Below are 25,847 nucleotides of genomic sequence, written 5' to 3' on the forward strand. Positions count from 1 at the left end.
GTTAACCATTCGCTTCCCGACCACCCCCTCCCCCATAAAAATCTATTGAACGTATCAAAGCTGACGATTGTTGACCAAAATAGAAGCATTAGGCCTACGTGTCAGCATAATGCCACCGAATCAGTCGGGCTACGAACTTTGGACGCTATGGCACGTACGAGTTGACACAGATTTAACCCATGATGTCATTACAGTACCAACACGTGGTTTATTGCGACTGACTATTATCCTCATATTTGTACCCTTGCCTATGATTGATTATTCGGTTGGCACATATGGCGAATTAACGATCCGTGTATGTAGCGATCTGTTTGCATTGTGACACCCGGTGGAACGAACTGATTTATTTTGACAAGAGGGCATTTCCTTTTCTAATTGTGTTTCGTTTAGGGAAGTATTAGAATGCGAATTTGAATCCGAAACTTAACTCGTCTAGTCCCATGAACTAGAATTGCACGAGGAAAGTGTGCCACGTCACGGTAAAAGGGCGCGTTTTGAAACTGACGTAGCCACTCGGAATGACCTGAGATTGAGGCGATGTAAGCGAAGTCGCCATAGCGACCGCCTGTATACCATGAATACAAATATGATCCAGTCAGTTGCGCCCAGTTTTTCGATTTACATTAATAACAACATCCAAACACTGGCTTTGAATCATGCTATTGTTCTTTTTATTAACTAAATAAAGGAATACAAAAGAACAGTCGAATCATGTATTCAACATATTTTTTTAAAATGCCTTACATGGTATACACAACATTTGCAAAAGAAACGAAACTACCAAACATTATTACGAAATACCTTACTGGACTGTTAGTGAATGGAAGTTTATATTGAATCATGCTATTGTTCTTTTTATTAACTAAATAAAGGAATACAAAAGAACAGTCGAATCATCCATTCAACATATTTTTTTAAATGCCTTACATGGTATACACAACATTTGCAAAAGAAACGAAACTACCAAACATTATTACGAAATACCTTACTGGACTGTTAGTGAATGGAAGTTTATATTTTATCCTGTAAAATCATGGCACCTGGTGTGCTGACATTTTCGAGAAAAGTGAAATTTTTGTATCAATTTCCCACGCTGACTCTGATCGGCCGACCAGCGTTGGGAAAAAAGTGTTTTTTTTCTTCAAATATGCTGCCCCCAACTTACCATATTTAGTTAGTCCGCATTTTGTTTGCAATCGATTACACCCCTATGAACGGGTACAAGCCAGCTAGACTGGTTCCCTGACCTTACAATTCCCCGACGTCTATAAATTGCTCCCTTTCATGTTAAGCGGGGTCGGGGCCCTAGACTTCAAAAACATGATTGTTTTTCTTGATTTTTCCAGCATCTACGAACACAACACCTCAAACAATTGCAGTGTAACAATATTTGCTATAAAATAATAACCCCCCAAATCCAACCATTTCTGAAAATTAAAACATAAGCAAATGTTGTATATTCCCATTGACAGAGGATAATGAAGTTCAAAAGCTTAACATGATAGCAATTTCATTTTGTACAACGGATGTAACAAATGTCATGCTGGTCATAGATACTTTGGTTTTAGAGGCAAATTTGCCTGGAATAATATATCAACAGCAAAAAAAGAAATCTGTTTATAAATGATAAATACATCAATGTTATTGAACAGATGCAGTCTGAATCTGTCATGTCATTTCCTATAAACAATAGAGCGTGAAAGTTAACTCATGGTGGCGTGCTTCCGGAACCCTTAAATAGAAACATCAAAGGTTCAAGATTTTTGCATTGGGGGGGGGGGGGGGGGGGTCATTGACTTCTGAAGAAAATCACCCCCGAAAAATGTCCTTTGTAAACTTGTTACTATGTCTCTGTGGAAACTGTTTATTAAATTGCCTGACTTGAGGAGAAATATCGTACCAAACATTGAGGTCTCACTTCCGAAAATCTAAACTACATGCGGACAAATGTAACTTGAGAATTTCTTCAATTTGTGGCGATCATTAGGTGAAAATTGAAGTGAAATTGAAGCCCAAGGAGTCTCGAAAGGTATTAAAGTTGTGTGAAAAAAAATTAAATGACTCATCAGTTATCAATTTTTAAGCAAAACATATCTAAAATTGACCGTGTGTAGATTTGCACCCATGCTCTGCTCAAGCCAACCTCACTAAATCTAGAACCCATCCGCTGTAGGCTGGTAAATGTTGACAACGTTATACATTCTCGTTCTCACGCAAGTGAACAGAAACGTGTACAGAGCAAGGAGACCTATGCCGAATGTGAAAGGTCGTACACTATGAAATTCGCTTTTTGGCCTCAATTTTACTTGAAGAATACCAAGATAAAATTAAAACATGAGATGTTTTTCTTTGGGTGGTTATGGTAAGAAATCAGTCTGCCAAAATTACAGAAGGAGAAAGGGAAACCCAGTGTAAAATACCCAAAGGCGGGCCGGGGGAGTTCCGGAAGTTCACCGCATGACCTTTTACTTTCAGGCCCTATCGATGTCAGAGTATTATATCCACTCTCAAAACATTTCTATGCGATCAGATGTTTTTCAGAGTTTGCTAGACTAATGCTTGAATTGGAAATGGAAGAACTGTTTTTTAATACACGAGATTTGATCTATCACTCTGAAATGCACAGCCTGTTTTACAGGATGTTTGCTCTTTTCAAAGGCAAAGCAATTTCACCTGAAAAGAAAAAAGTTTCAAGAAGATTCAGATGTAATTCAACGGCGTTTCGTTCATGTTGCTCTGATTTCAGCTGAATAAACCATTTCCAGTTCTGGAACTGTGACGAAAAAAAAATATACGTTTTATCAGGATTAAAAGTGGATTACAAGAAAAGTCATTAAAGCTCATGAAGAATTATGAAAGAGATTTGAACTGCGATTTTTTTCATGCACATTTATAGGCAGTTGAGAATTAGTGAGAATTATCCTGCATGTGTACGATGCTGATAACGATGGTGTATTGACAGTCATGCATTTTTAAGTAATAAGACACTGAACAGTTGGATTAGTTGCAATAGCTAACACAGCATATTTTGGTCATTTCATGACTCTTCTGCTTTTCTGGTAATCGAGCGCCCTCACGCTTATTTTGATTTGGCAGCCACACTGATGGTGTCTGCGTCAAGACAATAGAGGGCGCTGTCCACCAATTCCAGACCCTCTGGCGCCCCCAGATCTCTGATGATCTTGACCACCTCCTGACCGGCTTTGTCGTCCTGTTTCAGACCGACCAGCTCGCACCTCATCACGTACGTCACGGCTTTGTACGGTTCGCCGGGGGTGAAGCGCTTGTACAGCCCGGCTATGCCCACGCTAACCCCGGCCAGGGCGGCTTCTTTCACGGCGTTGATGCCCGCCCACTGCCGCCAGGTGGTCTCCAGATCGCCGCTGTTGCTTAGTTCGGTGTCCGAGACTTTACTCTGTGAAAAGTTCCAAAACAGTAGTCTAAATTTAGGGTAAATTTCCTCCAAAAGAATCAGGGTTAGGTTTTGAGTCTAGATGCCCCTTGGACCACTAGCAAATTTTCTTTTACAACCATGTAAAGTCACTTAACAGAATATGCATGCCTGAAACATATCACGTGACTAGAATTTTTTTTTGAATATTACGAGATTTGAGATGACTTTACAAGGTTTACATTTCGTGCGCAAATTGAAGACCCACCTCGATCTAGTGGTTGATGTTTGAGTTTTTGGATACGTATTCGGATCCCAGCGAACTCATTTATCTCCAAAGTACATGTACAGCATGAATTTGTCCTTCTTAAAAACTCACCTTTCAAGGAAATGCTCACCTTTTATTTCCAAGAAAAGTTTGACAGCTATTCCGTTATCAGATGACGTGACATGCTCTAAATGGTCATTGACTGGCCTTTGGTTTCAGAATAAAAAAAATCACGGATGCCGCCATCTTGGATTTATTTAGTTGTGTCCATATGACTTGAAGCTGGCAAATGAGATCAATTGTAAAGTTTGCGGGTAACACCGGACATCATGTGGAACGCAATCTCTTCTTGGAAGAAATGTGGTTCTGAAAAGAACCGGTTGGTTGAGTGTAGAACTCAACGTTTCGGACAGTGTGCTCTGTCCGTCTTCAGACCGCAGGCGGTCCTGCTTGCGTTCTATCACACCACAACATCGATCATTATAGTTGTCATTTGTCATCTATTCATTGTAAAGCACCCTTCTGCCAATATTTGCCCCCAAAGAGCTAACCTGACACCAAAACGGGTCATGCACTAAGGAAGCTTTGACATTGTCTCTTTCTCTTGTTTTCCAAACACATCTTCGGTCTTTGCTTTGTACCTTCCAAAGCCACGTACTGACTTCATAAATGACCCGCACTTTGACTACTTACCCTGTAAGCACTCAAGATGAACAGTGAGTCCAGTCGGGGCGGCATGTCTGGAATGATCGGCTTCCCATCCAGTGTGGCGATCTCTTCATAACCACCTGCAATTTAAGGTGATCGTATCCGTTGTTTCATTGTTGATAATCAAACTAAATATTCCCAAAGCTCACAATTTAATTAACCGGAAAATATCCAACTCGAAATTAAATAAAAATTAAAAGCCATAGGAGCTAGATAATGTGAACACTTGACAAATGGTGGGTCCGTTTACCATAATGTCAAGCGGCACTGATGTTTTATCCAAGTTGTACGTTCTCACATTCGCTCACTTTCACGTAACGTGCAACCCAAGGAATCTTTCGCGTGGCGCAACGGAAGCTTGTAAGCTTCAAGTCCAAAAAAACTTGATCCATGTGACTGAAATGCAGTGGAACCTCTCTTTCAATAAGTGAGTTCGGTTAGCCATCACGTCGTTATACTCTGTCTGCCCGGGTGCATACCTATGTTCCCCAGTACCTAAGTTCCCCAATACCGATGTGCCCCAACCCTAACCCTAATCCCAAGGATTCCATCAGGGAACATCGGTGTTGGGGAATATCGGGTAGACGGGTAGGCCCTGTCTACCCCGGTGTCAACCACCACTGCCCCAGCTCGCGAGTGGGTCCCTGGTGGCTGTCCGGTTGTAATGACATGGACGATTTCGTTGACATGAAGATAAAAGATGGCGGGAATATGAATACGAAGTGAGTACAATGGAGAGATTTACGACACAAAATATTGCCGATGATTAACGATGTTCAATTGGATGGACATATTTTTGATAATTCACCTCACCTTCTCCGATTTCAGCAATTATTGATCTGGTTACAGTAATAAAACTAGTTTATAAGCGAAGCAGACGACAGTATGCCTGGAGTGTATTTAAAGTCCCGCCAAAATTAAGGTCAAAAAATCATTTGACCTTAATTGCCATAGAGTGAGAGTGCTATAGGCAAATACACAGCAGCGTTGGAAAAGCCTCATTTCTTGGCCTCCCATGATGTTATCCAGCGTATAAACGGGGAAGGTAAACGAACGCACCCATTGCAACCGATGCAAATGACTCATTTGCCTTCTTGAGATATGGTGAATACAATACCACAGGAGGGCGCTATTTGGTTTAGGAAACTCTTACATTTACCAAAATATACAAAAACCAATAATACTTTCACAATGAGTCTGCCATATCTTGAAGGGGGAAATTACTACTCTCTTAACTAAGCATCACCTGGGTGATTGACTTGAATTCCCGGCATGCCGTGACCCTTGACCACAGCCTTGATCAGTTCTGGGTCAGGGTGCATGAAGTCCGTGATGATCCTCTCGTGGGAGCCGGTGAACGTGGAGAAGTTGGCGAACGGGAACTTGCCTACACAGAGCACAAACACAATGCGGGAGATTTTTTTTTAAACGAGACTTATATATCAAAGAGACTCTGAGCAATGTTTTGTAGTCAAACATGTTGTTTTGATTGCCCAAAAGATAATTTGCAATTATCTTAATCATTTACTAAACATTTTTTTTGAGAAAACAATTGCGAGTGCACAATAAGCTCTGGCCGTGTTGCAAGAAGTCTTGCACGAAAGTCTTGCATGAAATCGACCAAAATGATCCCTGCCAGCTTTTAAATGCGACGCCGATGGCACATATGGAACACCATACTTTTGGTCAATTGGGACAGACAGACAGACAGAGTGACAACTTGAGGTGGTGCAGCAATTTGAGGTGGTGCAGCAATCGAGATCGCTGTTGTAGCTACCGCGGAAAATTTGAAAAAAAAAGCTTGACGCGCATGATTAAAATCGACGCGCGCGCTGACCAGAGACCGACTTTTTATTAGCCTTATCTTCACCCACTCTGGTGTGCCCCCTCCCCAATTAATCCCCTTGTTCTGTCCCCTTTTTAATCCGTCCTTTGTTCGTTCTTCGACTCCCTTCACTTTGATCCTCACCCACATTGATCTGTTCCCATATTTGATACCTCTTTTGTGTTCTACTCTCTACCCTGACTGCTTGTGAGTCAACACATGTTTGTTTTTTTGCACACCTCTGTCGTTTTGCCTTTGAAGCAGATCTTGTTCAGATCGAAACATCAGACCGCTTTAATTATTTGAGATAGAAAGTGTCATCTGCAGCTTTTAAAGTCGCATGAAGTTCCAATAAGTTCCGATAAAACTCACCCTTTTCGTCGACATTCCGGTGGAGCTGTGCGGCCAAATAATGATCCAGAGTCTCCACGTAACTGCCTAGACTCTTCCAGCCGTCCACGAAGGTGGGGTAGTCTGGCGGCGGGGTGATCGTCTCGTAGAAATTGAACACGGCGTTCAGGTTTTCGGTCGTCATCCTCGCTCGTTGGTTAAACACAAAAACGACTGGAAATAAAGCTGTACAAAGATGTTGCGAACAGTTGAAATATGGATGTTTCGATTGGATTGGGTAATTAATTAACGATGGTGAAAAGGAGGTTGTGTGATTTTTTTTCCAGATGCTTATTTTTACGAGCAGCAGTTTGCACTGGTGACAATCTTCTCGACAGCCCTCAAACTATAAAACTACTCTGAAGCGCACACGGTTGGGCCGTTTCTTATAATTTACCGCAATCATAGAGAACTTGTCACTTCCATTTCATCATCAAAACGTAATGCTCTGGAGTCATTTAGTTTGTGCGGCTGCGGCAATATAGTTAATGAGCATAATGATGTTAGTCGAATCGGCAGTGCTTTATAAAAGTAACTCAAAAACGCCAGGTTCAAATAATACCCACTCTGTCCCCGTGGGTTGTATATATTTTTTTGGCATTCAATCCATGGCGCATACTAGTACCGGAAACCCTTAAGTCATTTATCACGGGGTACGTCATGGAGTTTGACATGCCCCAGCCACCTCACTGAAGTCATCGACCCCAAACGTTAACCATTTAAAGGGCGGCGCTGGAATGCGCCCAATTGGGCTACAAAACGCGTTTTAAACGAACTGATATTAACTGGAAAGAGCATTTAAAAATATGACATAAATGCCCACACATCCTTTAATAACCCGTCTTGTGTTATTCGTACAAGGAACGAATTCGAGAGTCAATATTTAGACTCTCAGAAATCGAGCTGTTGGGTGCTAGTCGTGAATCCTGCCGCAACATGACGTATTGGCGATGTGTGTATTATTTGTCCCACATAACGAAGACCATACATTGAATGCACCCGGCTGGAAATACGTATGCATATGCCAAAAAAAATGTCAGCCGCGTCCAATGTAAACAACCTAGTTTCCCCCGTCTTTTCTCGGGAACGGTAAATCATTAGGTTAGTTTCCTTCAACCAGACCTTTGATATTATGCTAAGGTAACAATCCAAATCATAAATAACTCGGGGACTTCAGGAAATATACAATGCCCTTTAACACAACCACATTATGTCTTTGTCGTTGTGCGCGTCATCAACCCTTTTTGTTGGCTCTCTTTTCTAGTTGGAAGTCAGTGACTTTGTTCCTGTCAGGAGGTTGAACTCCAACCCCTAAAACGAAACCTACTTTTTTGCTATTGTAATTCATTTCTCTCCTTTCAACAAAAGCCTTGTTCACGCGAGACTGGTTTCGTGAAACCATTATCTATCACCACACATTTGAAAGTCCCAGATTTTGACCTAGGATAACTAATACAAAATTACAACTCTTGGTTCGCTTTTAATTTAATGCATTTTCAATGCACACTCAAAATCCAAAATGTTCACAACCTAACCCGTTGAGGTTTCAGCTCAGTGGATATTACGCTTTTCTAGTAAACAGCGAAAAAAAACATGCACAACCTTTTGATCAAGAAACACGAATTCGTCCAGTATATAAATTACACTGTCATTAAAAAAAATCGGTCTATTGGCTGATTGTTGGAAATCACCTACATTTCTTGATTTTTTCTAAATGAAAGCAAGCCAGACGGTATAATTTCATGGGGTGTCTAGTACCAGTACGATCTTTAATCCAAGTAAGCTTTTTGACAATAATTCGGTAAGTACGTTTGGGTTAAATGTATTAAAAATTACACGCGTGTTCATTGCATTCTATCAGATACCATTCGGGCTAATATCTCAGAGGCAGATCAATTTTGTTAAATCTAGTACTCATAGGGTATCCATGCAAGATAACACATTGTGACTTTTTACTACATGTATAATATTGACATTCTAGGATCTCCCAAAAATTCAGAAGTTAAAAATGTCTGGTTAGAGCGCTGGTATGATGATCCTGAGGTTGCACATTCAAAATCCTTGTCATTCGAACGGTTTTTGCTGGACCCTTTCTGATGAGGATAGCCAACCCCCCCCCTTTATTTGATTATTTGGTAGTATCAGCAATACAATGCATTTTTTTTTTTTTGCCAAAGAAAACCGCATGCCGAAATTCACCACATTGAGACACGAATGAGTCACAAACCCATCAGCGACGGCTTAACGTCTGTAAACAGGCGCACACACACAATATCATGCATTAAAAAGTCTCCGTCCTTGGGGCCCAAACGATTTGAAAATTCCTGCTCGACTTTATTGAACATTTCAAAACTTTACTTCATTGTGTCATGTACAAAACATTCGGGCGCACTGGCTTAAGCTTTGACAACTGCACTCCATTTCATACACCAGTAACATAATACGTACAATATAGGCTAATAATAATACCAGTGCATTAGGTGAGGGACTAGTTGTTTTGCATAATAAGCAGCACCTCATATTGAACAGTCCCCCGACAACATGTTAATTTTGCTGCAGCGCTTGCGAAGGCTGACTCATCCGGCGCCCTGTGGAATGACAGCGTGCCAACAAACCAAGGACGTGCCTCTTTGTATGTCTTTAGCCAAATCTTCTCTCCCCAAATCATTGCTCACCAGTGCACACAATTCATTACAACTGACTTAAGTGTTGATCCGAGGGTTTGAGAGATGTGATGGGATGGGGAGACGGAGAAGGGACACTCCTTAATTAAGTGTCCCGTCTGTATAGATGTATATGGCCCAGGGTCTGTCTTATCATCTTATAAACAATTAGCCTGATTTCTTAAGTAACATTGGGATGGCCGAAAACAAATGCAAATCAACCTATTAATTCACAAACATACTTTCATAGAAAACAAATAAGGGAGAAATGTGTGTCATTGCAGTAATGTGGTTTCTAATGGTGCATAGGGCCTATATAAATACCCTCTCGCAAAGGCCGCATCAATGCAAACGGGAGACATTATTTTTTGGTGTATGGAGGACCATGGATCAACTTTCACCGTATTTCACTATTCACACTTACCACTGATTACCGACTACAGTCCCCTCCAAATCAACGGTCGTCAAAATCCACTAAGAGCCTACGTAGAGTTGGCGACCGGCTGCAACCAAAATTCAAATAGCTTCTTAAAAATGGCCTCTGGATGGTACAGTTCTCCTTGGCTCTAGTACGAAGACACCGCGTGCTCAGTCTAGGACAGTGTTTGCCTGTTCAATGCATAGCTGTATGTACTGAATCCTGCACAACGCGCGTGTAATGCACGAGAGAACACTAATACTATAGCCAAGGCCTTTGGTGATTATCATAAGGGCATTGTACTTTGCTCTCGCAGGCCTCCATCACTTCCGCTACTTGTCATTTGTCATGCCTTGGCAAGCTGCTTGTGATGTGTACACAATCCTACAGAGCGGTATTTCTTCCATACGAGAGACACATAATTATGCATCCTGGGGAGAGTGATATTCCCATTGTGTGATATTTCCATTGTGAGTGTGAAATGTTTTTGATGTATACTTTTTCTAGCTCTAATTACATGTACTTTTTTTCTTTACAGTCCAGTGATACCTGTGACGAGACGCGAGTTTTGCTTTACGGAAATCAGTTGTTTCGGCGATCTTGAAAAAATGTTGGCCCTTTGTATTTTGACGTTGAAAACTACTACGCGATAGATTTTTTATTTTGCAGCCATGTGCACATCTTTGAGGTGCGTGCGTGCTTTTGTTCTACGAGGACATGATTACACCTGTTCTGGATTCCAGTTATCACTAAAGGATGCAGACGTGTAAATAGGCCCAGAACATGGGCGTCGTCAGGATGGGGTAAGGGGGCGATTGCCCCCCCCCCCCCCATCTCCCCCCCCCCCCCCCCCCCACCGGAAAAGCAAAAAAAGGAAGAAAAGAGGGAAGGAAAAAGGGGGGAAATGAAAAATAAATTTTATACACATGTAACAAAATGGGCGTCCACAGGGTGTCAATGGGGGTGGGGTGGGTAAATGCGCCCCCCCCCACCCCCACCCTCTAAAAAAATTATAGCTTAAGAATATGCTAGAGAAAGTACAGGGATTTAGGGGGGAATGTGCCGCCCCCCCCCCAGAAAAAAATCCTGGCGACGCCCATCAGGCGCGGATCCAGGGGTGGGCCGCGGGGGCACGTGCCCCCCGTCAAATTTGAGTCCCAAAAAAAAAATAGAAGGGGGAAAAAGAGGAGGAGGTGACAGAAAAGGAGGAGAGGAGGGAACCTCCTTACTGACAAAATACCGATATTAAACTTGAGCCTGCAAACATTGCGTACTCAACTCGAGAAGCTTCGAAATAAACCGCGATCCCACCCTGCATATACCGTTATTAAACCGATTCGTAAGAACGTACATGTACACGATTTATTCTCTACGAACATGCAGCTCAAACACACGTTGTGCATTGCTCTTTGGACCACACCATTGGTCAAGGGTGTGTTTTAGTAAGAACAATTTGCCATCAGTTCCACGTGCTTTTGAATTACAAATTATACTTTTTCACGGAGTCCAAAACATGTCCTTGTTTTAAATTGACTTCTTCAACGTCACGTCATCATTCGTAAAGACTTTATTCGAGAAACGATGTAAAACCCTGAAAAAATTGAAACACCCCTGAAGGTCATGGATCCGTCAATAAAACATTTTTTTAACGAAGAAAGTTGAGATCCAAAAGTTGGGTTTTGACGTTACTAGGCGTTGCAGAAAATACAAATCTGATAATTTTGGTACATAAAAGAGATCTGTTTGTTCTTAGGACAAAAACAATCAGCACTCAAGACATGCTCTTGCAAGCTAGACGAAACGCAAGTGTGTTGCTCTTTGAATTGCAAGCGACGTAAATTTGATCGTAGTTCGCCGGTGGCGACGCGGGCCGGCATCCGTGTCCCAGCCGGGAGGTATACACCTATTCCCGATGTGTACTTCTCAACGTTATTGTCAACCATTATTTACTGCAATGTTTTTTTACATAACTAAATGACGAATACGCCTTCAAAATTGTACCATGGCGCCGAAAGACCCAATGTCAATTATATGTCCAGTCGCAATGTCTCACACAATTTGTCTTGCCGCTCCACCTATCTGCCGATGGTATATTTACAAATACATGCACGTGTAATATGCCCTATTCTTGAAATTAAAACTGGACTGAATTAAAAGAACATTTCTTTAAAATGTTTGGGCATTTTACATTATGCAAAAAAAGAGGGAGAAACTTGGATGACGTTTGATTAATTTATGTAGTCATGAGATAAAACTGAGCTGTGAAGTTACAATGGAGGCTAGTTGCTCCTCTGTTTAAGTTTGATTAAATTACACTAATTTTAAACTTGAATTCGATTAACATGTTCAAGTGGTTTGTTCTTGTTGATATAACTGAAAATTTCAACTTCAAACAGAACATTTAATAGAAAGCATCCTTACACCAGCTACCAAACTAAGTTTTTACAATTCCTTTTTCAAAATATATTGCACGAAGACATGCAGACGAAAATACATGGTATCAAGTGAAGAACAGAAGAAACTGAGAAGGCTTGTAAAAAGCAAGAGTAATTTTAATCAATGAAAAAATCTTATAATCTTTAAACAAATTTAGTCAAATAACTCCGGGGAAGAGGAGCCAGGAATCGCCTCAGATTGCACCACAGAGCATGTAGAATCCAAAATTTCCCGGGGCCCTTAAGCGGGCCCCGGACCCCACGCCGAAAGATGTTCGCGCTACGCATTGGTCTTCGGGCAGATGCCCTATACTCATCACTGCAAGATACGATTCCTTTTCAAAAATAAGCACGGAAATAACTATGCAGACAAAAATATTTGGCATACAAGTGAAAAACAGACAAAAATAAAAGGCTTGTAAACGAAAGAGTATATTATAAAACCAATGAAAAATATCCTCGTAATCTTAAAACATTTTGGTCAAATAACTGGGAAAAAGGGGCCAGGAGTCCCCTCAGAATACACCACACAGCATCTGAAATTCCAATTTTCTGGGGCCCTTAAGCGGGCCCCGGACCCCACGTGGTAAGACAGGCGTGATCCACCCTCGCATTAGTCCTCGGAGCAAATGTCACAACGCATCGTTGCAACAGTTAACAAAACGAAGTCAATACAATTCCTTTTCAAAAATAAAAGCAAGAAAATATAAAGAGGAAAATAGTTTGTAAAAGTAAGAGTATGTTTTTAAAAAATCCTTATCTTAAAAACTTTTGCTGAACTAATTCAGTCGAAAGGAGCCAGGAATCGCCTCAGATTGCACCACAGAGCATCTAGAATCCAAAATTTCCCGGGGCCCTTAAGCGGGCCCCGGACCCCACGCCGTTAGGGCTTCGCGCTCCGCGCTCGCATTAATTCTCGGAGCAAATGATTTTTTTTTTTACAACAGTGTGCCCCCCGTCTAAAAAATTCCTGGATCCGCGCCTGCCCATGGCCCAGAATTGCCGACGGGGGCCAAATCACGTATTTGTACGCCCTCAAGTTCTTTGCTATCAGAACATTTTGTGGGCCATGAACTTGAAGGTTTTGAAGGTTTGTAAAAAAAAAGATGGGTGAAAACCGTGCACAGGATTGCGGGCTTGTATTTCTGTGAAATTTGGGTGAAATTGGGCCCTAAACTGCTCTATTTTGCAATGGAACGCACGCATCATTTTTCAAAATGGCAGTGGGCCACAGGACTACTTTTACGGGTGATCATCTTTGGATGGATTTTTTCCCCAAAAAGTCATGGGATTACCACCCAAAAATTGCATCTGAAAAAAACAAACCTGAAAATGAAAGATGATGAAATAAGCTTCATATCTGATGGGTGTCTCAAATACCTTGGATATTTGTGAGTATTTTTAAATATTTTTTTTGGAAGTAGGCTACTCGTAATTATAGCTGAGGTCTATGGAATTCGATTTACGGGTCTGCATCCCGAAGTGATATCATGAAAACTTAAAGATGGCTGAAGGGTGCAGAGGGTATATAGTGAATTTAATATTAAGCAAATCTTGAGCTGTTGATAGTGACATCACACACCGTGACACACCAACTAGATGGTAGCCTTCCATATTATCCAACGATATTGCAAGATATAATAATATCTGTAGAGGGAAAGTTGTCAGGCAATGTCGCCATGGGGACCATAGATTGGGGGGAAATTGATTGATTCGGTGCTTTTCTATTGCTCTTTAGTTTAACGATCACTGTTGAGATGCAATCAACTGTTCTCTTCCTGAACCGTGTTACACAATTGCATTATTCACACTTAACGCATCACTATGGAGGAAACGTGTGCGCGTTTACATCACCTTGGCCGCAGAATCGAGATGTATTCTGTAAGCATCGAAGCATGACACTCAAAAGCAATAAACTAAAATATTTACAAACAAGGCTCGTACGCATGTAACGGCAGTACAAATATTTATTTGCAAAATGGATAGCGATCTTGCATTAAAAAAAACTGTTATCTTTTGGAATTTAAGGGCATATAATATGACATTTGCCGTTCATGCATTTTGTTTGTTTCCAATAATGCCACTCAATATCAAAAGAAGAATGTTAAAAACCTTAACTGCTAAAGGTTCAGGATGTACACTTTTGTGAACCAAATTGTGAAAATGTAGCTTAATTTTTCTGGACGCAAAGCATATGTTTTCGTTGACAGCGTGATGTTAGTATAGGTCCTGACCAACGCGAGAAAAATAACGATAATACCTCTTTTTTTTTTTTAGAATGACAGCATACTAAGCGCAATGATTTCGCAGGATGTTTGATCCTATTTTTTACCTACAATCACGTTGGATATTTCAAATTGTTTTGGCAGTTTCACTTTTGAGTTTTGGCAAATGATTCTAAATGTCTTTAAGCCACCGATGAATTTTGTTTCTCCTTCTTTGAAACTGAATAGAAGACGTTCACAATATACAGGGCGCTAACAAACGTTAGCCCAAGGCTTAATAAACAAAAAAAAATGTTATTTCCAAAGAAAATAATCCAACTAAATTTGTTAGCAATGTTAAGTTCTTTATATCCTTGTGCTCAACGAGTTTCATTTGGCGACTTATTTATTAATTTGGGGACGAATGTCGACCTACTCCCATGATGCACCGCGGATCATCAGCGCCATCATCGGCAGCTTTTCTGTCATGGGAACCCAAGGTATTCGCCTCCTTGTCACGCTGACTTTGATGTTATAACTGTAATCAATACTCAACGTCTGAGAGATTGGGACTTTTTTTGTGGGTGTTGGGCTATGAGCCCGACACCAATTGTTATTGTAAGAATGTATACTATTATTATTCTTCTTGCCAAATCGTTTCCAGAACTGTTCGTCAACATGAAAACTGATATCAACTTCAACTTGAATACATGAATGCACAACCTACTGAAGATGAGCAAAATGTGATCACGTCATGATGACGTTATCGTGTACCAAATTACAAGCAATTAGAGATTTCTAGATTTAATCTTCTAAAATCAATTTAAAATCCACTTGTTTTCTAGCCATCAAACCGAACATGGCCCAACACCGTCTCAACTATCTCTAGTTGAACTTAATACTTTACCCTCGAAGATTCTGAGGGCATGACCAGGATGAAATGAGAATGATTGGTAATCTTAATTTTGGACTCGACCTACTTGGTATAAAATACAACACACTAAACCATTAGCCCGCCAATTATAGCCCAACGCAATTTGGAGACCTCGAAGCAAGCCATTTTCAATTAGCAATCCTATTTCGCCACACATTTGATGGGTCGTTAATAATATGTCAGGAATTAAGAAAAATCAATGTGCTTTTGCGACGAAGAGGGTAATATTGCACACTGAAGCGCGTTGCTACTACGCGTCTCCACGTCTCCAAGTAACCAATCTATATGAAAGAAAAAAAATCAATCTTTTAGCGCATGCGCATCACAACTGGCACTAAACCTGGCCAAATGATACAGCCACAGCCACAGTGGCAATCCCGACGATAAGGAAGTGCTGCTGCGCGTTCAGCGATCGCCGGGTGGCGATCATGGTTGCAATGACGGCGTCAGGTGGTAAATGGATGATATCCAGCAAACAGCTCAAGCTATCAGTCCCAATGTTGCACTTTATTTTGACTCTGGTGGCACTGGCCTGGTTCCTATTGGCAGTTCATGCGACAACACCTGCTAATAACGGTAAGTAGAGTCGAACGATCTGCGTCACTTTTACCCAATGGCGTTACTAAGAGGGGAGGGGGTGCACCGCTCAATTTTTTTCCGGGGTGGGGGAGTGGCACCCCCCCCCCCCTTCCCCCCACCCCGCTCAATTATTGTGGGTTTGTTTTTTAGCAAAACGTTTGTAAAAGCGGGGAAGGGGTGTTTTCTTTCACAACTCCTATAAAGTGCTGAGGCTAGCATAAAAAGGGGGAGCGGCCCCCGCATGATGTGCCTCATGTTGAAGTTGTTCCCCTTTATCTGCAAGAGTAGCCTTTGTTTTTAGTCCGTGAAAGACTTTCGAAAAGGGCTGTGCATGTACAGGGTTCCTTATGGGGCAGAAAACACAACGGAACACTATATGTACCCCATACGGAACTCTTTAGAAATCAATCTACCCCATAAAGGCTTTGGAGTTTGATATTTCAATAGGAACAAAGGAGAACAACAGAAGGGGAACAAAGGTCTAGATGTAACCCAAATATAACTAGGTTCGTTTTTACTTCTGTATTGCATTGCTTATTATTTTTTTCGGAGCAGATAACGAATCATGTATATGGATGGGCTGAAGATATCTTAACAAGACATTTACCTTAAAGATTCATCACCGTGTTAGTTTCCGAATGTAAAATGAAAAATATATATTTTTTAATTGCTACTTCCTAGCAAAATAGAAGATTTGCCCTTTTGAATGAGACATCAAACGAAAACCAACTCCACAGGCGTTTAGTTATTAAATTATGTCTTCATAAAATTCAACCTTTTTTAGCTGCCAGACGACAATTCGGCTCTCACTGGACAAGTTCATTTTGTCCTCAACATAAAAGTCGGGTTTTTTTTCTCAGAAGTTTGCGAAATTGGTATGCATTTTTAATCCAGGCAGCATCCCAAAATCACAAACTTTCGCAGACAGGGAGGGGGAGGGCGGGATGCAGAAGTGGAGAGGGGAGAGAAAAGTAAAGTCTGTCACGAGCCAATGTGGCCCATCAGGCCGGCTTTTTAACTCCGGTTTCAGTGGCATGAAAATGACTGAGAATATTTCTATTCCCCCTGGATGGGATGCCAGTCCATCGCAGGTTACTCCCCAGCTTATGCCGGTACCCATTTGCACTCCTGGGTGGAGAGAGGCAAGTGGGAATGAAGATGCTCGCCCAAGGACACAACATATGACCAGCAACTGGATTCGAACTCCTGACCCTCTGATCAAGAGTCACAAACCCTAACCACTAGGGGGAGTAAAGCTGAGTACAATCAAGAGAAACTGGGCTGTTCCATGCATTATTCCATATGTTTTGTTTTTCTTCAAAGAGTATAAAATGCACTCAATTCGAAACGTATACTCCCAACGACTGAAACAAGAAACAAGACGTACAGGTTCGCTCGATTTTCTACTTGCTAGAGTCCTTTTACAACCAGAATAAATCAATGTAAAATTAGAATGATTTTCAATGTAAATCATGCAGTCTTAAGTTTCACTCTTCGGAATACATGATATTGTTAGTTCTCTTTGCACTAATAACGATGCGTTCTCGTGCTATTTTCGAGTTTCACCTGGAAAAACTTTTTTTATCATTTGATATTTTAATTTGAAAAAAAAAAGCTGTTCGATTCTGATCGAGTCACCGATCGAAAATAGCCACCGACGTTTAGTTTTTGGATTATTTCTTCACAGCATTCAAATCATTAGCTGTCAAACAATAAGTCGGCTCTCGCAGGGACGATTTATTTGTGGGTATTACATGAAGCCCTTTTAGGGGGTTGCAGACGCCCAAACTCGGAATAAGGTAGGGTGTTTCTTTTGTTATAACGAAACCAGAAATTAAAAAAATTGTTCGTAGAACAAAAACAAAACCAATTTTTTTTTTTTTTTTCAATCTTTTTTCTTTATGAGCACCGGGTACCTTACATTAATTTCCGGTCTTTGACTGCCGCCTGACCGTCCGTACAACCAAATCCCCAGTCCCTAGAAATAGTCACAGCAAAGCATCGGGAGGCTTGAGAAATAATCCCCCCCCCCAGTCCATGCAAGGAGGAAAGAGAACAACAGCACAGTAATCCATACAAAATGACGTTCAATATTGATACACCCTTTCAATGAGAAGGTTAATTATAGAATAGCTTTTACAGACAGGGAAGCATAAAGCTGACTGGAGACATGGCATTTTCGCGTGTGAAAGTTAAAATATTAAATTCAAAGCCTCAGCACTTGAGTTTTATAAATCTTTATAACAACTACTAGGGTGGAGAGTATTTTTTTTTATTCACCGACTCAAAAGAAGATGGCTGAAAGTTGGTGTGTACTTGCTTTTTGGGTGTGTCACCTAGAAAATAGATTTTCAAATTAAATTGATCATTTTCTAGCATTACATTAATTGTGAGCTTTTCAATTAGATATCGCACGTAAAAATGCCCATGACAAGTACCTAATGTTATCATTTAATTAATTTCAACTTTTGATTTAAGAGTGGGACGCTCCTAATTCATTCTGAATAGTGTGCGCAATTTCTGAATTAGAGCGCGCCATCATGAAACCAAATTTTTTAAACTGCAAAAAGGCCTGCAAAAAACAAACAAGCAAATGTATTTATTACAGGACATTAAATTCCTTTAAATTTCTCTCGGAAAAGAAAATCGACATTTTGAAAAAGCACGTATATTCTAACTTTAACGTATAGCCTTTCTTGTTCACATTTTCATCTTGAACTTCACTTGTAACACATGGGCTTGACGTTATATATTATATTATAGGTTTTCCCGGCCAATTTCACCAAGTTTTCATTTAATTTAACGCCTGGCTCATTCAATTTAGATTGAAATTGAAAAATCACGCAGATCGGCATTCGACAATCAAAAACAATCATTCAATTTTCCCTATCCGAGCATTCTATCGCCTTTTAGCTTCACTCGTCCCTATCAAAGATGCATTCCTATTAAAAGGTTTGCGTTGTTCATTCAATTTCGTCTAAACCATTAGTAAGGGGTTGATCTGGCATTCGTTTTCATTAATGGCCAAACATATTTCACATTTTGTCAAACATCTTTTAAGACTTCATAGGCCCACGTGTCCTTAGCGTAAATCATATTTGATGACTTCAATCCGTAGATGCCTTTCTTTCTTAATTGAAGGGTATGTGCAATGAATTTTTCTCATGAATTATTATTGTGCAACTCTTTACTACTGTGAAATGTAAGAAAACTACACATTTGACAATTTTTGGGGGGTTAATCTTGCTGCAAAAGTGCACTTCTTTAAACTTTTTTCCATGCTTTTCCGGACTACGTATGAGCGCGCTGTCACTGTGATGTCATTTCGGGAAGACACTGTTCAGTTTAGGGGTTTTTCTTTCAAATTATTCATCCAAAATTTGCTAATTGAAAACATTTGTGGGAAAGGGTTGGTCATTGGCTTACTACCATGTACTGACACATCATATAATCACCAAATAAAAGAAAGTTATGACAGCAAAAATGCAACATTCTAGCAACTTTTTTTGCTAAAATAGTCGTGTAACATTAATCATGCCCGGAATGCCATCACAGGTTTTCTAATGAATATGAAACTTTGCATTAGCATAAAAACGAAGGAGGCACCAAATACACCCCTCAAAATGGAAAATAAAACTTTGCAAACAAGGTTAAATTTGACACAAAGATGTATTTTCAAGGTTTGCATTAGAAACTGACTTTGCATGGGCCCTGTGAATACGGTAAGTGTTCGGCCAGACATACGCAAGAAAACATTTAAGAAATAACGCAAGAGAAGTGTTCCCGATGGTACAACCATTGCCATACATTACGTGTCGCCATGTCTTGTACGTCAAGAAATCGTCAACGTAAAGATGCCCCTTGCTCAAACGTTTAAACAAGTCAGAAAAGATCAACAGCGAAAAAGAAATTATCTTAGTCCCTTTCAATTAATTAATTCGTAATTACATCTTGTTTCCCTCATATCAGTTAATTTGTAACATTGTAAATTTTACAGTCATCGAGATTTTTGGGGGAAAATGAACCTCGGAGAAAAATACGAAAATATATCGATTAAAAAACCTTACTAATTTAAATTACCAAACGATGAAAGCGATTGCCCATAAACGAATAAGAAACGAAGAGCATGGTTATACGTTACAAGCGCACAGATGTTCGCTAATTTGAATGCGTCAACCGTCAAAAGGTTGCAAAGACTTAATTTAAGACTGCTACAAGTTAAGTCTTGAATGTGCCAAAACGAAATAGGCTGCCCGAAAATGAATACGAACATTCAGAGCAAAATCTTGGCTGCCTAAAAATGAAATTGAATGAACCCAAAATGATAAAGAAACCCCAATTTTATCACATGTGCAAAACTCACGCGAAATTGAATGGCTGATAATGAAACTGATTAGAAAAATTCGGAAATTCGTCGGGAAAACCTATATTAAAATATATATATATATATACATTAAATTATATTACTCTTATCCCTTTGAATCGCAGAGTGTACGAAGATATCACAAAAACTTCAAACATTTGGAATTCGTTTTTTTCCTAAAACAAAATTTAATGTACAAGTATAAAATGTTAAGGTATTCAGTATGACTCGCACTCCCCGGTGGTATATGATTGTATGCTTTCTTCCTTTTTTAAATCCGGGGGAAAAAGCTCTTGTGTAAGTGAAGGATTCAAGGACGCAGTAACCATGAGTACCGTTGATGGTTCCTTAATAACTTATTCATCAAAATGTGCTGAACCAGGCGTAGCCCACGAGACAGGTCATCACGACTGCCATTTAATGAAACTAGCGGCAACAGGTTTCCACTCAGTTTAATAATGTTTTGCCTGAATCATCAGTTTGAATGCCTTATTGTTATGACATGTTCGCTACCTAGACGTAGCGTGTAATTAGTTTTTTCCTCTAGGGTAAGCAGAAAATTAAAATGTACGCCAATTTTCGATCGACTGTGTTTGGTAATGCAGTAAAACCAGTGGCGTAAATCCGTGTCGGTAAGTGGAGGGGGGGGGGGGGCGGACCAAAATCCTCAAATCTAAAATTACCCGGCCGTGGAAATTCGAAAAGAAGGGGGGAGGTGCTGGCTGGCTGGACACCTCGGTACACTAGGGTGCGCTGTTCCTTGTCCAAGTGTCATCATTATGTGTACTCGCGTCTTTAAAGCGTTTGTACTGTTTCTTCACCGTTTTTCAGTGCTATACAATGCATTGGGAAATTCGAAAAGAACCTTAAAATCCGCAATTGTTTGTTTCTCACCAAGAAAAAAAGGGTGGGGATGATTTATTGGCCCATCGCCCTGGTCAAAAAGTGTGGTGGGGGATATATCCACACCCCCCATCGGTAGTTACGTCACTGAGTAGAAAGTCGCTCTATTGAACACGGCTATGTCGAACGTCACCCTTTAGCTTCCGAATTTTAGGTTCCCAATGTATTTTACGAAATGCAATTGCCATCGCTTTTTCAGCTCTGACAGGAGCTTCTACATGTCACTTGGTGGTCGGTCTGTTGGTCGGTCTGTCCCCGAAAATTGATTAAAATTATTTGACCAAAAACATTCGACTAATGGACTAAATGCCATTTCGTCGTCTGTAACTTGATGACAGCGCTCGGAACGCGGGTTTTGTTTTGATCGACGCGTATGCGCGGTTATTTTGCATAATGTCTGTCATTATGCAAAAATGCCCATGACAAGTACATAATGTTATTAATTAATTAATTTCAACTTTTGAATTAAGAGGGGGACGCTCCTAAGTCGTTCTGAATAGTGTGCGCAATTTCTGAACTGGAACGTGCCATTTTAAACCAATTTCAAAAACTGTATAAAGGCCTGCAAAAACAAACAAGCAAATTTATTTATTACAGGACATTAAATTCCTTTAAATTTCTCTCGGAAAAGAAAATCGACATTTTGAAAAAGCACGTATATACAAGTATAAAATGTGAAGGTATTCGGTATGACTCGCACTCCCCGATGGTATATGATGGTATGCTTTTTTTTTTTTTTTAAATCCGGGGGAAAAAGCTCTTGTGTAAGTGAAGGATACAAGGACGCAGTAACCGTGAGTACCGATGATGGTTCCTTAAAAACTTATTTTCATCAAAATGTGCTGAACCAGGCGTAGCCCACGAGACAGGTCATCACGACTGGCATTTAATGAAACTAGCGACAACAGTTGCACACCAAGTTTAATAATGTTTTTGCCTGAATCATTAGACTTTGCAGTTTGAATGCCTTATTGTTATGACATGTACGCTACCTAGACGTAGCGTGTAATTAGTTGTTTTCCTCTAGGGTAAGCAGAAAATCGAAATGTACGCCAATTTTCGATCGACTGTGTTTGGTAATGCAGTAGAACCAGTGGCGTAAATCTGTGTCGGTAAGTGGTGGGGGGGGGGGGCGGACCAAAATCCTCAAATCTAAAATGCCCCGGCCGTAGAAATAGTTACGTCACTGAGTAGAAAGTCGCTCTATTGAACACGGCTATGTCGAACGTCACCCTTTAGCTTCCGAATTTTAGGTTCCCAATGTATTTTACGAAATGCAATTGCCATCGCTTTTTCAGCTCTGGCAGGAGCTTCTACATGTCACTTGGTGGTCGGTCTGTTGGTCGGTCTGTCCCCGAAAATTGATTAAAAACCTTTGACCAAAAACATTCGACTAATGACTAAATGCCATTCCGTCGTCTGTAACTTGAGACAGCTTTCGGAACACGGGTTTTGTTTCGATCGACTATCAAGTGCCCCCCCCCCCCCGACCCCCGCAGCCCCAGGTCCGATGTCAGGATCTGGTCACGTTTTTCATGCCCCAGGGAGGGATTTTGGTCACTCAAATTACATTGTTACCATTGGCGTTGGATGAGACAATCACTAGTGCACCCCACGAATGTATGTCGGAGATTGTCACTCTAATTGTGCCCGAGGGGTGGGGATTTTGTCACTTCAAACCACTGCACGTCTTGGTTGGGGCAGCCGGGGAGAGAGGGGCAGGGAAAATAAATGATGGGCGCGTTATAAAGTCACGTGGTATTTTGTGTAGTGGTTGGACGGTATCCAGAATTGGAAGGAAAAGAAAATTGACCAAAAGTATGATGTTCCATGTATGCCATCGGCGTCGCATTTTTCACCAGAGCCTAATGTGCTCTCGCACTTATTTTTTTTTTTTATTCCAATCAGGTCCGTGTCCCGATGGTTGGGAGGTGCAGGGCCAGAAATGCTTCAGGTTTCTCAAAGAGAGCAAAAACTGGCAAGATTCTAGGGACTACTGCATCGGGATCGGGGGGGATCTGGTGGTGTTGGAGTCCCAAGCAGAGACCGACTACCTGGTGGAAAAGATGAGGGCTTACGACGCTCACACCTTCCTGGGCTGCCGTGATGTGGAGACGGACGGCCACTGGGTATGCGAGGGATACGACCCCAGCACCACCTACTTCGACGAAGGAGGATCCTCGAGCGGTCACTGGACGACTGGTGAGATTAAGTCTGGCGTTGGAACCATTGGCACCGGAAGTTAACCCTAAAAGGGCCGGGGCGGAATCAGCCCCCCCTTTCACTTTTTCCGCGATAGCCTTAAGACTAATTCGAAACTCCAGCTGTTCTGATTTTTTATTCTCGAGTCTTGCCCATCTTTTAATACCAAAAACATTATTCCAAAGTGAATTTCTATTGTTGAAAGGATTTGCTAATAATTGAAAAAATACCTTTTTCTTGCCACTTCAAATGAAAACAAATATTAAGAGCTTGTATGTATTTTTGCAACACTTGGTAATGTGCATGACAACAAGATGAGCTGAATTTCCAATGCATGTTTCCTTTAAATACCCCCCCCCCAAAAAAAAACCCGTTTGTACCACGCACGCGCAGTGGACACACGTACTTACATGCGTCAGGACGTTACTGCGAGACCCGTTAATTTAGATTTAATTTTTTTTGCATGTTAGAGAATCCATTTCAAACTAATGGAGGGACCGATGAGAACTGCATGGAGATCTACCATGAACATTCGTGGAGTGTGATGAATGACGTCAGTTGTGACACCCTTGACCCATTAGTATCCTGTCAACTCAAGCTAGGTAAGAATTTTGCAAAACTTAGATTTTTAGATGAACGTTTGAATTCGTTATCAGTTCTTTTTATTGTTTATTCACACTAAATCAAACATCCCAAAATACTGCATTTACATTTTTATTTCATTGTGAATAATTCCATTTTGTGATTTTAATAGTTTGTCTCAACACCTGAGTATTCATTCATCTAATGCCCTCGTTCTATTTGTTTTTACTGTCAGAGGACACTACAACGCCGATAACAACTTTACCACAGCAGCCTACAACAATTGTGATCACGACACCTCAACAGCTAACAACGGCACCTCAGCAAGTGACAACGGCACCTCAGCAAATGACAACGGCACCTGAACAGGTGACAACAGCGCCTGGACAGGTGACTACAGCGCCTGAACAGGTGACTACAGCGCCTGAACAGGTGACTACTCACCAGACAGCTTACTCAAGTGTTAAGACCCCTAACTGGCTGTTCAGCTCCCCATTTGGGCCCGGCCATTGCCTCGGCGACCGCGTAGTGACGCAATTCACGACGCGCCTCACCCTACAGTGCGCCCTCCGTTGTTTGCGCGCGCAGTGGTGCGCCTCGTTTAACACAATCAAAGATGGCGACCAAACCAAATCGATGACGTGCCAGTTGAATGACGCTGGGGCTGGGGAAATGAGTTCCCTTCAGGGAACCGTTGGTTGTATAACTTTTAATAAGCTGTTTAATGAGTGAGTTTGGTTTTCCGAATTATAGATAGAAAATTCAGCCCCCCCCCCACACACACACACCAAATCTCAATAATCGGGCCCTGACCTTTGAAAATGCAATGCACTGAAGGCGCTCATCATTGCATTTGCGGAATCTTCGTTCTGAACTGCTACATTCTTATTTTATAAAATGTGGGCTGAGTTTGTAAATAGAACCCCAAAAAAACCGATCTGGCTTGGTCCAGTTAACATTTTTTCCCAACAATCTTTAATTTTTTTTTTTCAAATCAAACGAACTTTGCTCAAAATGTTAGGCAAAATATCTGTTAGCTTTAAATTATAAAAAAAAACATAATGTAGTGTTGTGTACATACTGTCCCCCGCCCTCTATTACCCTTTTTAACCTTTTTTTCCCAGCTTGAGTAGATGAACTTTTAATTAAATTAATTCACAAGTTGCTGATTGGTGTACAGCAGAGTAGAACCTTTTTTTTTTTAGGGCTGGAGGCATGTATAAACTGTCTAACATGACTTTAGAGGCCACCATAGAATATACATGTTATAAAGAAGAATCCGTGCACAAGTCTGGTTCCCTGACCTGACAATTCCCCGACGCCCAGACGTCTAAATTGTAGGTCAGGCAACACCCACCGGGCTAAGAAATAGACATAACAGCCATTTTTCAAACTTTGTCTTCGTTTCCGGTTTGGCTTTATCATTAAAATCGTTGAATGTTCCGATCAAATTTAAAAAAAAAATTGCTTCATAATTATATCACACAGTTTGACAATTGTGTAGGAAAACATTGACTAATGTTGACCTGGAATCTTCAAAATTATAGGGACCCAATTTGAATAGCAAGCCTAAGCCGAAATTGAGACCACGCCGAGTTTTGAAATATCCCGGTTACCGTCGTCAGATTCATAATAGTACATGACGCAGCAAAGCTCGCCCCTCGTACGATGTGAGTGCAACTTGACGCTCAAAATTGCCATTGAATTCAACTTTTTTTTTAAAGGTAGAGTCCATCATTTGCAGCCATCCGAAAAGTAACTGGCCTAATTATTGTTGAAAAACTAACTTGGTTGAAAGATAGTAAGGAGACTAAACTCCCTGTGAAATTATTCTTTCTGGGAAGCTGTCATTTTGAAGTAATCAACGAAAGAAGGCATTTCCAACGGTGATTCTTATGAAGCACCGTAGGAAAATTTAAATTAGAAGTTCGTTTTGTTATTCAGCGCAGCGCGCACAAGTATTCGAACGACGCACACGCGCG

General features: G+C 40.9%; 2 protein-coding genes across 2 annotated transcripts; one reads left to right on the forward strand and one right to left on the reverse strand.

Moving 5' to 3' along the window:
- Window positions 1-1,769: 1,769 nt before the first annotated feature.
- Window positions 1,770-9,909, reverse strand: LOC119722757. Its single transcript, XM_038193060.1, has 5 exons — window positions 9,670-9,909; window positions 6,565-6,768; window positions 5,614-5,754; window positions 4,353-4,447; window positions 1,770-3,415 (listed from the first exon to the last, which is right to left on the reverse strand). Exons 2-5 carry the CDS (start codon window positions 6,725-6,727, stop codon window positions 3,080-3,082), a joined length of 735 nt encoding a protein of 244 aa, XP_038048988.1. The 5' UTR covers window positions 6,728-6,768; window positions 9,670-9,909; the 3' UTR covers window positions 1,770-3,079.
- A 5,755-nt stretch (window positions 9,910-15,664) lies between these two features.
- LOC119723203 lies at window positions 15,665-24,597 on the forward strand. The gene is made up of 4 exons (XM_038193764.1): window positions 15,665-15,812; window positions 22,990-23,283; window positions 23,754-23,885; window positions 24,101-24,597. The coding sequence occupies exons 1-4, from the start codon at window positions 15,665-15,667 to the stop codon at window positions 24,595-24,597; spliced, it is 1,071 nt and encodes a 356-aa protein (XP_038049692.1).
- The last annotated feature ends 1,250 nt before the right edge of the window (window positions 24,598-25,847 follow it).

The sequence above is a fragment of the Patiria miniata genome, unplaced genomic scaffold, assembly GCF_015706575.1.
Source record: "Patiria miniata isolate m_02_andy unplaced genomic scaffold, ASM1570657v1 HiC_scaffold_16, whole genome shotgun sequence".
NCBI classification, from domain to species: domain Eukaryota; kingdom Metazoa; phylum Echinodermata; class Asteroidea; order Valvatida; family Asterinidae; genus Patiria; species Patiria miniata.

What these genes read in the sequence shown, in the direction of transcription:
- LOC119723203 (XM_038193764.1), top strand. Translation starts at nt 15,665, where the DNA reads ATGGTTGCAATGACGGCGTCAGGTGGTAAATGGATGATATCCAGCAAA. An exon ending in GACAACACCTGCTAATAACG is followed by an intron (nt 15,813 to 22,989) that starts GTAAGTAGAGTC and finishes TATTCCAATCAG; the next exon opens with GTCCGTGTCCCGATGGTTGG. An exon ending in ATCCTGTCAACTCAAGCTAG is followed by an intron (nt 23,886 to 24,100) that starts GTAAGAATTTTG and finishes TTTTACTGTCAG; the next exon opens with AGGACACTACAACGCCGATA.
- LOC119722757 (XM_038193060.1), bottom strand. Translation starts at nt 6,727, where the DNA reads ATGACGACCGAAAACCTGAACGCCGTGTTCAATTTCTACGAGACGATC. An exon ending in CCGGAATGTCGACGAAAAGG is followed by an intron (nt 5,755 to 6,564) that starts GTGAGTTTTATC and finishes TGCTCTGTGTAG; the next exon opens with GCAAGTTCCCGTTCGCCAAC. An exon ending in TCATCTTGAGTGCTTACAGG is followed by an intron (nt 3,416 to 4,352) that starts GTAAGTAGTCAA and finishes AACTTTTCACAG; the next exon opens with AGTAAAGTCTCGGACACCGA.